The 14,990-nt window shown below is 29.5% G+C and overlaps 1 protein-coding gene across 1 annotated transcript in view; it reads left to right on the top strand.

Moving 5' to 3' along the window:
• Positions 1-14,990, top strand: part of LOC113397635 (paired box protein Pax-6-like) — a 54,304-nt gene that overhangs the window by 21,461 nt on the left and 17,853 nt on the right. Inside the window, exon 5 of the mRNA XM_026636053.2 lies at positions 13,510-13,765. Within this exon, the coding sequence (XP_026491838.1) occupies positions 13,510-13,765 (256 nt within the window). The remainder of the gene's footprint in view (positions 1-13,509; positions 13,766-14,990) is intronic.

The raw sequence follows: 14,990 nt of genomic DNA, 5'->3' as shown, positions 1-14,990 counted from the left end.
TATACTCAAAGTTTTCAAAAGCCAAGAGATGCTTAAAAAATCTATATGTATGTAGGTATCTACATATATCTTTTTTAAATATATTTCTAAATATCAAATTAAAATTGTTTAAATATCTACTGTAATTAAACACATATGAAAAGTAACAATGAAGAAAAAATAGCAATAAATACGACTTAATTCAATTTATTACATGTGCCGTAATTACTACATGCAATTGATTTCTTATAAACATATATATATATGTTTATCTCGAGACAGATTTATTTTAATTATACTTTTTTTGCCGATCATACGAACACGAGAGGAGAGTAATAGAACTTCAACAGATACTTGATAAGATAAAATACCGAGATAAGAATCAACTTGCAACATATTGGGGTACACGAAATTAAACGAATTTGTTTGGAAGCATTATGTTTCAAATAACCGGAATGGAAGCAAATAAGCTTATGAGCGTAAACAGTTTTAACGAAAATGTATTGTTTTTAAAAACTTATTAGTATCATAATGTATGAAGCATCACAGAGTAAGAATTCCTTATTATTATTAGAAAGATTAGTGTATAAGTTTATTGTAGAAACAAGCTGAAAATTTACCTATAGCACATAAATACCACCCCCAATTTTACCTATAGTATAGTCCTTTCTCGGGATTCAAACTACTTCATAAGAAATTTTATCTAAATCAGTTTAGCAGGTTAAGTACGAACTGGTAACAGACAGAGTTGCATTCGAATTCGTTTCACAATATTAGATTAGATGCTCTGGTAATATTATTTTGGTATAAAACATGTATTGAGGGTAAAGACGATTCGTGTGCCGTGATGGCAAACGATAAGACGCTCTATTATCACTTCCACTCTCATCCGCCGTTCTCGGTATATATATATATATATATATGTAGAAAAATATATTAATTTTACAAACAGAAGTCTATGTTTTTATACATTGGTTTTCTTAAATTATAAATTCTTAAGATAATTTCGACATTTCATATGAACTGCCCGCGATGGCAACATTTTTTATTATATTTATTTTGCCAACCAGCACGCATATCAACTATGTGACTTGTCAGAAGTCACCTGAATATGATAAACCAACTTTTCCACTTTTTTAATTGCTAGTTTAGCAAGAAATAATGTGTAAGATAAATTCTTAAATACTGTTAATAATATATTTTACACTGTTAAACATTGAATATCTTTACTATTTTATACTTGTTCTGTTGTGTTCAATGAACACGAAGATCTTAAACGAAGGTATAGTAACAGTTCTTATTCCCACTTCTGGGCAAAGTTTAAGCGGTTGGTTCGACTTCTTCCATCCCAGTGATTCATAGCTGGTTGATGGAACTCATATCGGAGAATTAAAATTGACGTAATCAGGTTTTTTCGCGATATTGCATTTCACCGCAAACTACGAGATGATTTATGATAAACTTAAAATGAATGCTCTTCTCAGCTATCTTTGCTTAAGGTTTAGATATTCTATCCGCTGGAAATCTAGCTTCTGACTTACAAATCGTGCTGTTCTCGGCAATGAAGTATAAAATTTGGAAAAAATGTTTTGGAATAATTTGAGAAGATTTTGTTTTGTATTGGAACTATACAAAACACCTTAATTTATTCAATAAAGTCTCTACGTAGGTACCACACACTTATCACATGATCTACCGCCGAACAGCAATACTTAGTTGTGTCGTGTTCCGGTTTTAAGGGTGCGTGAGACATAAAATCTTCGTTGCCAAGGTTGGTGGCACATTGACCATGTAATCGTATGTCTAGAAGCGCTGGTGACCACTTACCATAAGGTGGCTCATCCGCCAGTCTATCTACATATTTAAAACACAAAAACATACTTTTGAAAATACTATTTTCCTATATTTATTACAAATAAAACTTAAAACGTAGTGAAGCTTGTAACTAAATTATTTTAGTTAAATTATAACATAAACGCAAATTAAATTCCCTTAAATACGTAAATGTTGTTTATCAAAGAAAGCCTAAACGCCTGATTATGACTGTAGAAGTTTGATCGTTTGATGTTCAGTCAGGCGGGAGGGCCCAAAGAATGCCTTGTGGGGACCCCGGACTGTCTTAAACTGGCTTAAGATATAAACAAATGTTTACTAGAAACGCTACACGTTTACCGTAATAGAATTTTCTTTAGGTATAGATTATTCATTATTAGGTATATATTATTCATAGAATGAATATTTAATTTGAATTAAAATGTATTAACTTCTATTGCTAGTTATAAACGTTCAAAAAAAAATGATATTCACTAAAAAAATGGATCTACGTTTAATTTTTTGTTTAAATAATGTTTAACAGGTTTTTTTTTAAATAAATTAGGATTTTATATACTTTAAAGTACATAATGCCCTTTTTATTTTTTAGAAATGTCATCGTTATGAAATATTAATATTTTTCTAAAAAAATATACTATTGAAATATATATAAATATATTATTACATATAATAAAATTTATAAAAAAATACTCATCATGTATTTTTAAAGTAATTCATAGAATTATTTTAAAAATTTATTTAAAAACGAGTCTTTGATCATGTAAAAGACATGAATTAAAAAGATACAATTCGATATTTTACCGTATAATACTGATTCTTTCCGTTTTTTTATAGCGCTACACGACCGCTACCACTAACAAAAAAAGCTCAAAATACTTGGTACCTACAACGAGTCGAATGTTTTAAAAAAATCTAATAATATATGTATTTTTTTATCATGTTTGTCAACTTTGTCTTTAAAGCATAGCTAATCGATTATATATTTATCTTGATATCGACAATTCAATTTAATAACAACATTATTTAAATATATAATTTAAGTGATGAACGAAATTTGAACATTCGATATATTTTTGAAAATGGAATCGAAAAAAAAAAAAGTTAAATATCAGTCTATGAATTTGAGTTATTTGTTTTTTAAATAAAATCTTATTTAGTCGTTAGGGTGCGTCCCTCGGCGCGGCACTCTAATATCGACATATGTTTTACGCGAGCTTAATTTTAATCCACTTCGCTCTCAGTAGTTACGTAATACGGTTTATAGTGAGATAGAAATACATTTTAAAATATATTATAAAAACTAACTCAGTTTAATATACCACTGTTTCAAATTAACCTTACCTTTAATCGATTTATTTTGTGCAGACTGTATGTATCAGTTTTACGACGCCCTATAACCGATTGATTTGATAAAATCGTTTGATAATAAGCAATAACGTAGACATTTTTTCTTTTTTGTTTAAACAGTAAATAAGCCAATGACATGATAGAAAAATATACGAAACGGTCGAACACAACGGGCTATTCTGTAACAAGAAACTCGAATCTCGCAGAAAACGAGCTTGAAATGTCAGAGTGTTATATATTACATTGACTACAATAATTATAAAATGTATAGGATACACGTATCAAAATGGCTTACCTATCAATCAAATCAAAACGATTGTCAATATTTTACGAGTGAGTTACGAAGTGAATTCTTATCGATATGGACATGTGGAGGTTGAATTTAATAGTGTTTATATTGCCTATGCCTATATACATATAATACAACAATACCTTATAGTATTTAGTACTAACAGTCACGTGACTCGTGTATTGATCTGGTCGCATATAAAAACAGTGTGTGTTTTAACATCAAGGAAGAGTATGGATCAAACTATTAAAATACTTTAGCAGCCGAAATTGAATATCTATCGTAACGTAAAAAAATGTAAATCATTGTTTTTGTAGTTAATATTTTAATTATTAATTAGAACTTGTTATAAGTTATTTAAATAGCTTTAATAATTAACAACCTTATTTATCTTGTTTAATTAATAAACAAAAGTTTTTGAGCTAATCAAAAGTAAATAAAGGTACTATAAACTAATAAAATAATATTTATTTAAATTGTACACATTAACGTACTATAATTATTAATATTTTTTTTTATACTTACGTAGATGATTGAGTTTATATCTTATATAAACGAAAATACTTAATTTATTTAAGCGAAATTAAAGATTTAAAATTTATGATATATAGATAGATTAATATAATCCAATGCTCTGATTACATTAATCAGAATTAACATCGTTGCTGTATCTGGAGATCCCAATCAAAAACGATATTCCCACTAAAGCTAGTCAAATTAAACTCGAAAACTGAAAACAATGAATCGATAAGCCTTTTGTGGCGAGCATAACGTATGTATCAAAGCGAGCGATATTGGCTGCATGTGACTAATGTTAGCTACGGCTCAAACGAGTAAGCTATTCATTAGCCAATCTGGGATTAGCGTTCCTGGGATACCATTGAATAGTCATATTATACTCGGTCGGGATGAATACTCGAATTACGATTGTAGAACTTCAATAACTAGCGGCTTAACTAAACACAAATATACTTATTCGCTCAAACGTAAATTGTATGACATATTCCAATGGCATATAGAGCTGTTATATACAAGCATATGAAATGAATAACTATATATATATTGTCATCTTCCGTTCCTATGATAACTAACGAATGACGTACGTCTTCAAGAACCAAATCGATAATTTAAAAAATAACTTACTAAAGTCAAATGACTTTTGGAAGTTTTAAATTAATTATTTCCTCAGCGTAACATTTTACTATGATATATACAATTATACAAATATAAAAAAACTATACAATAAAATAAGTAGATAAATATAAAATTAACTATATGAGAACAAACAATATTTGAAAATATTAACCAAGTTTAATATAACATTTAATTGGTATTTTTAAGAATAGTTTTCAATATAATGATCTACGAATAAGCTACGCCGTAGCCATTTGCTACGTTAAAACTGAAAGTATTATATTCAATGGTTTTTGTTAAATTTATTTAAATTAAAATGTCATTTTATAAGTTTATGAATTTTATTTAAATCTATGAAGGGTGTCCGAGAACAGTGTGTCGTGATCCCTTGTGCGGTATTGACAAAATTTAGTGCCATTTTACAATAATTTCACAGATGACACTGCACCCTAAAAAGAAATCGTACGTTGACAGCGAGATCATCCAACAATAGATCTCATCTGAATCAGAGTTCACAGTCATTACGATGCCCTTCGAGTTAACATGAGTTATGACTTATTACCGTACCTACCCCAGAACGAATGTCCCTATAGTCCATGTCACTGCATTGTCACCTACTAAATTTACGAATGTGGTAACGCAGAAGTCATACTAGGGATGACCGGTGTTTCTATCTCACTCACACGTACAGAAAATTAATACCGTCTTGCTCTATCGATATTTATTATAATTTTATGCGGCGGACGCTATGCAGTGTCGCTTTTGTACTTAAACGATGTCCTCTCGGGGTTTTTGTTGTTCAAGGGTGGGTATTAAATGTAATAACACTATCGAGATGCGTAACTGTTGAATATTTATGAGTTTTTTTTTCGATTGTACGCGAGATTTAATTCGGCGATTATGGATCGTCAGTTGTCCACAATTAAGGGAGACGCCACAAGTGTTATGTTAGTTCGACTTAAACGCTACTTGGTTTGTTTAATGATTTTGAATTTATTTGAATATGAAATGATTTATTTACTCATCATTATTATAAATAAAATAAATAGGATCGTTTTTAATATTAAGTTATATTTAATTTGAGACTTATACTATCTGTAACATTTTATAGAATAATAGCAAATAATTATTAAAGAAAACATTTCTGATTCAATCAACGATTATGTCAATTGTACAGTAACGGGAATGACGAAATAAAATCATTTTGAGGAATACAAGAAACAACACCAAACAAACTTTATTGTAATATAAAATGTATGCAGTATAATATTAATTGATATTAAATATCTTAAAAAATTATTGGTAACATTTTTTATGCGAAGTTTTTAACTGGATCAATGTAATCTTGAGCATTCACAACGAGAAACATTCTAAGCACCACAAAGAACTGTCATAAACGCAGCAACGATTAAATAGATACAATATTGTTGTATGTAACCTATGGGATTTTTTTTAGACTATATTCGATACCCTTGCTATAATAAAGTGTAATCTCTAATACCATAATTAAAAAAAAAAAAAAGGAAATATTATTTATTAATAATTCTGTTTTTTTTTCCAATGGGTAAAAAGTACTGTGCAATATGTTTTTTAGAATATATCTCACAATATATAATAATAAAAATAATGACCCCAGTAAAACAATTAATAACATAAAAAAGACCACCTACTAAGAATATGATCGTTAAAGGAATTTCCAAATTTATTCGGAACAATAAAAAAAAAACGTTTCTTTCAACAAGAACGACGTATACGTATATAACACGCGTTAAACCGAAAAATGTTTCGCCCCAAACAAAAGTAACGAATATTTGAACAAAACATAAACGGCTCTAAAATAATGTCCCGGTCTATCATTCTTAACCATTCATGCGTTCATCCCCGCGTAGAACGCAATAATACACTATTATACTATATTATTATTAATAATAGTGACGTTTATTGTCATTAAAATAAAGTCATCGAGTATCGACGGTTCGCGACGTTAACACAATCAACTTTTGCAATTCGGTTGACTCTCAAAGACGAACGCATAATTGTATTGACCCTTCAATTGTTCCACTTCATTATGGGGGTTTTAAAGAACTAATAAATATTTTAATAATACGCTAAATTTTACTATAGTTTATTTGGTGTATAGATTGTTTGTTTGATTAAATAAATTAAAATAATTATTTTTCTGTGGATGACTTACTTTTATAGTATAAGATGTTAAATTAAAATTTGTTGCAACGTCCTGTTTCTATAATTTAATTAATGCTTATTATTAATAAATTTAATGGACTTAATTAAAACTATAACCAAATATGTTGTACATACTTATATCTTACATTATTAACTAAATTAAATAAATAAAAATAAAATAAATCAATTTATATACATAAAATAAATTTACTTGAAAAATAACTAAGTGTTAATTTATGATGTTTCTCTAATTTTTATATGATCTGAGAAACCGTTTTCAAGTCTATATTTAATTTACCGAAAAGTGTATTCTATATTAAAAACCTGTTTAAGCGATGTATATTTTTACATTGATTCAAAGAAAAAAAGAAATTCTAACTAGCAACGCTAATATGATTTATAAAAGAAGAGATGAAGAATTGATAGTTATGAATGAGTTAGAAAATATTGACATATCGATTGTCAATATTTCACGAGTGAGATACGAAGTGAATTCTTATCGATATGGATATGTGGAGGTTGATTTTAATAGTGTTTATATTACCTATGCCCATATATAATATAACAATACCTTATAGTACTAACAATCACGTTATGAATGAGTTAGAAAATATTGACATATCGATTGTCAATATTTCACGAGTGAGATACGAAGTGAATTCTTATCGATATGGATATATGGAGGTTGATTTTAATAGTGTTTATATTACCTATGCCTATATATAATATAACAATACCTTATAGTACTAACAGTCACGTTATGAATGAGTTAGAAAATATTGACATAAATATAAAAGACAAAAAGTAACTAGGCTTATCACTTCGATAGTCGATAAACATAAACTTTCATTAATTGATATCAAAACCGTCATCGATTACACTCGATCACATGTTTACGTCCGGAACAATTATTCTCTACGCATCCTTTCATCCTTCGGATACCCTTATCCGTGTCATAAAATAATATGAAACAAATCAATAATCAATTTTCCGCCAGCTCGGCCGTGTGCTATTTTTGTCGGATTTTATTATTCTGGCAACACTCTTAAGTCTAGCGGAAAATGTGACAACTGGAAAGAGGAGTGAATCGTCAAAATTTATTATACGTTTGTAATTTTATTTAGTTGTATAGATAAAATAAAATATGTCAATATATTTTTTTGATAATTTACTTGTAAGTTAAATATTTATTTGTACTGGCAATTATTACACGGAATATATTAAATAAAAATATAACGATTTGGCTCTGTGCCGTCAAACTCCCTTTACTTCAGCAGTTAAACAGTAGAGCTTAGAAGGCGAAACTAAAGTGCGTAATTTACAAATTCGGGCATAATAATATTACCATAAGCCAGTTTATTATGGCAACGACTTCTATTTGTTCAACATTCTTTAATAATACTCGCAATAGCAGTTAAAAGGAAAATTATGACACTGAATTATATGAAAAACTGTACGTGTAAATGTATGTAAATAAACTATATACCTTTGATTATTATTTATATAGCTCGATATAATAAACGGGCCAACTTGACGTATGTGACAGCTACGCTTGACACTTGCCAAACGACATACTACTTTATTAATGTGCTTGTACATAACAATAAAAAACAATAGTGGCCAACTGTTGGCCACTATTGTTTTTCAACGCGGTCACAGCTTTGAAAGTATATTTAGGCATATAATAATTAAGAAATATAATATTTATAAGTAACTTAATAAAAAAAATTAAGTAACTTAATATTTTTTAAGTTTGCGTAAATAAATACTAACGCCATAAACGTACGGTCATAAATTTAAATTAATCCGAGTTGCTTAAACGTGTTTTGAATATAAAATAAATTACATTACAACGTGCACCTACCGTCAAACGGAAAAGTAAAAAGTATGAAAGGTGCCCCCTAAATACCGGGTGAGGTGAAGCGGTAAAATTATCTTATATTTGCTCAGACTCCGTGAACGTAGGGCGAGAATACTTTTCAATAAGCTTAAACAGCGATTTTTTTTTTATTTTCGCGACCCATCTTGTAAAGAACGTTTTGTAAAACGGAACGCGCAAATAGAGGGTCTGTATTGATCGATTCGATTTTGTAATATTCAAAGGAATTATTAATTTTGTTTCGTTGTCGCCTGATATTTATTCGTTATTTATATTTTAAAAATATATATATATTTATAGTATTATATATATAGTATATTTAAACTGCATATATTCTTTTATTTTATATATATCTTTAAATTCGAGTAAACGTTTATTATTCTTCATGATTCATTCGTAAAGTGTTACAGGCACAAGAAGTTTTTTTTAATAATAATGTACAAATCAGTATTTATAATTTATTACTACGCATATTAAAACAATAAAAGAAAAACAAAGTATTGTCCTACAAAATAACAATGAAATATTTAAAAATGGATTTTACAATTACTGGAATCACTAAAATGACTACAGCACAGCACCGAATACAACGCTCGCCTACTTAGTTTAGTATTTTGATCCGAGTCGAAAAAAGCAGTGCATTACCGTCATTGTTGGGAACAGGGGTCGTCAACAATGGGCAACCTGCTGGGCGTATTGTGTGCCAAGTCGGCACTTTGCGAGTCAATATTTTGGGTGACTTTTACTCTCTTCAGATGTTCTCAACCTTTGCAACGTAAGCGAACAACTGCGCACCTTTCCGCGCTTTGCATTTCATTGATTACGCTTTTGTTTTATTATTTTTTTGTATTTTGAATTTCGAATTCATCCGAGAAATCGAAGTATGTTTTGAATCAGCCTTTGTTTATTGTTATATGAGATTGAGAGTATTGGAATGTGAATATGATTCATACAAGTGATCATTTTTTTTAATATACATTTTTTCCTGAACGTAGTACACAATGTAAAAATTAAAATCAAATTATAAGCTTAACTTTAAAAATAGTATAATTTATGTAGGTAACTTTAACGAAGAACAAATTACTTCTGGAATTGGAATTTTAACAGATCTCATGTCGGGTTTCTCTTAAACAATATGCATATTTCTTTTATTCACATTTTTTACAAATAGATGATGTGAATTCACTACTTAAATTTTAATTTATTTCCCATAATAAAATTATAATACACAAACTTCTTCATATAATTGGAATAATGGTAACCGCACTACGCCCCATGTTAAAGACTTACGCCTCCTCAAAAAAAAACCCGCCCATCTCAAGATGACAGCGCGAGTCAACACTTAATTCGCGCCATTCCCACGATTCGAAATTTAAATTTAATTGTCGTAACTATTGTGTGCAATCAAAGAAATGGGTCAATACTTAAGCTCATAAATCGTATTGTTTGATTGAGACTTATAGGCAGTTTGTCAATACGCGGTGCATTGCGTCCCGGCGGGGGTCTTCCAGTGCCGTATTATTGTATATTGACTAGTCTAAGGTGTTTTGGGGCACAATTGGTATTCGGTCTTTTGAGTGAAATGATATGCAACCGTTTATTAGGCGATTTCTCATGGGTGTTTATTGAAGTATGAATGTTGAATTGGATTAATTAAGTCTCGCCGTCTGCAATATTTTAATCCTGTTAACGATATTAATATACAAAACGTTTATTCGATAATTATAGTGACAATTTTAAATTAAATTTTAAACAATACCGTGACAATAGTGAAATAATTTGTTAGTAACTTTATTTTTTGTTATTTTTAGAAGTTTAATTTTTAATTAAACATTTTATTTTTAAAATCTTTAACGGATCTTATACGTTGGTATTATAAATTCTACTGCGAGTATCCGCTAAGAAACTCAGTAGTTACTCTTTAACTAAAATGAAATATATAAACAACTATATACAATTATATTTATTTGTTTCGTGTATACATATCTTATGTTGTATAATTATCCTCAAATATTGTTTTTCTTTATTTGTTTGTTAATGTTAACATAGAAACAAGAACCGTGCCCCATGAAGGATGTATTGACTTTACGAAGTCTGGACCTTAGTATTATTAATAATAATAGTTAGTTTATCTTTACGTATGGTGATTATACGATTATCTATTATCTATACTGAATCTATCAATCACCTATATTATTGTGACACAACTATGATCCTCATACTTTATATGAATGGAATGTATTTAACGTTCCGAAGGAAAGTCCAAAAGTATAATATTATAAATTGGTATTATTTTCAAATCAACCAAAATACTCATAATTATTACGTTTTAAGTAATTAAATTACTGACATATATGAATATATATTTATAATATTTTCGGCCATTAAATAAATATAAATTTATTTTTGTAACGTAAAGAAGTCATTTATATGACTCATAGAAAAAAATGTTTTAATGTGAATCTTTTTTTTTCTTCTATTTTTCATCGCTACTTATAAGGTAAATCACAATAAGAAGTAAAAAAAAGAAACTACTAAATAAGTACACACAATGGTCTAATTTACTTGAAATCAGTATTAAGTACTGTGGGTATCATTGAATTTCTTTAATCTTAAATCAAAGATTTATTCTTCCTTTTAAAGATTAATAAAAAAAAGCGCCGCTCTATCCTTTAGAATCCTTTCCAAATTCACAAAAAGTACATTTAAAACCGCTACTAGTATTTATCAAGGTTGAACCTTTTGTGCCTTATTTGAGTTCAACCGCGTAAAACAGCCTATTAAAAAAAAATCGCGTGTATATAAGAGTACATAAACAAATATTGAAGGGTTATTTATTAATTGGTGAATTAAGCGAGTACAATCGTGGAAACAAATCATTGGGCGTGTAAATCGAATTAGGACCTTTTACATGTATGCAAGACTTTTTATGCAAACGTTTTTCACACATGGTCACACTTGCACGGATCGCTTGGTTATGTCTATGGTTTTTTTAAAAAGCTTTGCTTACAAAACATTATAATGCAATTGCAAATATATTTATCAATTAATTTGGATTTTAACTAAAAGAATTTCAGATTTATTTAAAACTATGTTAATATTTTTTTCGTTATTTACTAATTCATTCAACGTAATTGAGTTGTTGTTTTTAATACAAAAGATAAATTTAGTCAATAATGGCTTTATTTTCTTTAGTCAATAAATTAAATGTCCGTGATTAAGTTAAACAAAACAATTGCAAATAATATTTAATTATCGCAACCGATTGGCCGTCAACTTTGCTTTTTCGTTCAGTAGCTTGTTAAAAATTTCCATTTCATTTTGTTTTTAAACTTGTAACATCTCAACCCTTCTGAGGAATCATTTTTCTAGTTGAATAATCGAAACTTGGATCAGAGAATTTTAATTAGACAGCTTGTTAAAATGTTCTCATTGAACAATTTTTATCGTTATAACGAATAGTTTACCGGTAAATTTCATGGAATAAATATTTCTATTTTGTAAGTATTGAAGTTAAAGTTTATTTAATAAATCTAACAATTAATGCTAAATGTTCTGTAAATACTCATTTTATTTGAAATATTGACTATTTATTAAATTGAATATATTTTTTAAAATATGATATCAATAATAAAATTAATCCTTTGAATTGTGCCATATATATTTAAAATAAAAGAATTACCTTTTTAGTCTATCAATACGTTAATAAAAAAATATATTATCAATACTACAAAACTGTCTACTTCGATCATAGAAAAAAAAAAAAAAAAACGTTCGTTTTTCGAACGTGCCGCGCTTTCTCGGTCCATCGGGCATCTCGGCAGCTGCCAGTCAGCGAGCGGCGCGGACCACCGCGGCTGTATATCGAGTTACCATCTATCGTCTTACGTACTTCGCCTTCCTGTCCTACGTCTAAGTTACGCGCTACGTCCGTTTCGCGCGCTGTCACATGACAGTGACAGTTGGTAGGCCCGCGGACATTTTTGGTTTTCCTTTATCGCAAGGCTGGGTGGGCTATCGGTTAACACTCGTTTAGTATTGAATTTCATATATAATTAAATTTATTTTGACATTGTGATGAAATTATTAGGAGATGTAAGGTTACGTAACTATGAAATGCGAAAGTACTTTGAATAGAAAAGTAACCTAAGTAGAAAAGTAGTTATTGAGATGTTTTTTTTTCATTTTGCTAAGAGCAGATATTTCAAATATTATCATATTATTAATTTACCTCTAACTATTGTAATAAAACAAGAAAATACTGACATAGGTACAAAAAAAAAAAGTAAAGAATGTACAATTTATTGACATAATACTAATTAATAATACTTACAACTTACATACATAGATAATATATTTCATAAATTATTTTATATTCTATTTATTTGTTTTTTTTTTTTTAAATATTACTCGTGTGTTAATCAGGCCTTGGTATATTCAATTGGTACATATACATTAGTTCATGTAATGATTTAAATAAAAGTATAAACGACTGTATTTTATGGAATCGCATATATGATACCTAAGGCGTAGTTATCAACCCGTTGCACGCCTCTCTGATCGCATGTCGTCACTACGCTTTATCGAACATCGATACAGTGTCGTGACTCGATAACGATGTTTGGTTATTCTATAATAATAAAAAATATATTTATATCTGTAACAAGAAAGTTTAACTTATGATAAAAAAAAATTAAACGAACTATTCGATTTTTAAAAACGAATATCGGTAGACTGTAAACTATAAACGTACGTACACGCCTGCACCCAAGCATCATATCATAAGAATTCCTAACAAATCATATCCCCATTGCAGATTTTATGTCTGAAATGATTATCTAAGAAAATTTTATTAATTCTCCAGGTCTCATCAATCAACCGAGTACTTCGCAACCTCGCGGCTCAGAAAGAAAAGTCAAACAATCAGCAAACTAACGACTGTTCGACTCCTGTCTACGAACGGCTTCGGCTCCTAGGCACGCCAGGGTCGGCTCCGGCTTGGCCGAGAAGCCCCTGGCCTTCGCAGATCGATACCAGAACGCCGCCATATCAGCTACATAGTTTGAGTCCTGGACCTCAGGCTATGTGTAATGGAACAGAGTTGCCTGTGTTAAAAAAAGGTAAGCAAACATAAGTATATAAAAGTAGGGAGTACAGTCTCATATTTATTCAAAGTATGTATATATAATAGGCATATATGCATATGTAATGTTACTTGCACAAAAAAATGAAAACTCATAACCACTGGCCGCAGACATGAATAATTAAAAAAAGCCAGCAAAAAGGGCAGAGCATCCGCAACGGTCACACTGTCTGCGTTGAAACACAACTTTTTTCACAACTCGCCGGCATTTTGATAGTCGATTTGCGGCTCCCCCCTAGTGGGGGGCGACCCGCCTCCGGTACCGTCAAAAACATTACTCTGTTCATCCACTTGGAAGATTTAATTTTCATTTTTATCTCAAACATCCCCCTTTGTAGTGGTCTGTAGTCAGTATCCAATTAGGTGGCTTTGAACATTTTTCTCGAACTCGCTAAATTCGGCTTGATGTTATGGAATTTTTTAATTTTCGATACTCACAATTGGTGATTACTTTATTAATAATCCAAAAGGGTGTAGAAGTTTGGCGTAAGGTTGAGAAACTTTTAAAAAATTTAACTGTCAAAAAGACAAGAGGAAAAATCGCAATGCGTTATTGCGTACCGAATAATTCGAACTAAAGTCACAATTGAAAAAAAAACGAATAATCCCAGATAACAATTTACCTTATATGCTTAACATCCGAAACTATATTTTTTTTTCAATACCATGAACGGACAAAAATGTAACGCAAACGAACATATAAATTTATTTTTTAATTACATATATATAAAACCTTAACTGATGACATAAACCGTTGAAAATTAATGCAAAAAAAAGCTGAGTTGCTTTAGTTAGGATAAAGGTCAGCTCGGAACATATCACAAACAGTAGTTCATACTCATATTAGGTAATACCGCAATACCTGTTTACCGTGAAAGTGACCGGCTTTGTAATATGATATGGTATATGTCTCGGTTGTTAACAACTTGAGTGGTCAATTCATACAAATAATAATAAGAAGTATCATATTAGAACTAAAAATGAGAAAAGAATTATAATTCCGTATTATTTTTAAAATTGAAAACAAAAAAAAATAAAGGTAAAAATGACATTGAGGAATTAAAGTCTTAGTCCTTATATATTATAAGAGAAGAGTAATGCACCTTATATTTAATCAAAACGCTAAAAGGCTATCTAGGATGTGCTCAAAAATTTCCCGCTAAAAAATCTTGGTGATTTCGACCACAGGCGATACTAGTATA

Source organism: Vanessa tameamea, chromosome 22 (assembly GCF_037043105.1).
Source record: "Vanessa tameamea isolate UH-Manoa-2023 chromosome 22, ilVanTame1 primary haplotype, whole genome shotgun sequence".
Lineage (NCBI taxonomy): Eukaryota > Metazoa > Arthropoda > Insecta > Lepidoptera > Nymphalidae > Vanessa > Vanessa tameamea.
Note: the sequence above shows the minus strand (reverse complement) of the source record. Positions and strands in the feature narration are given on the sequence as shown.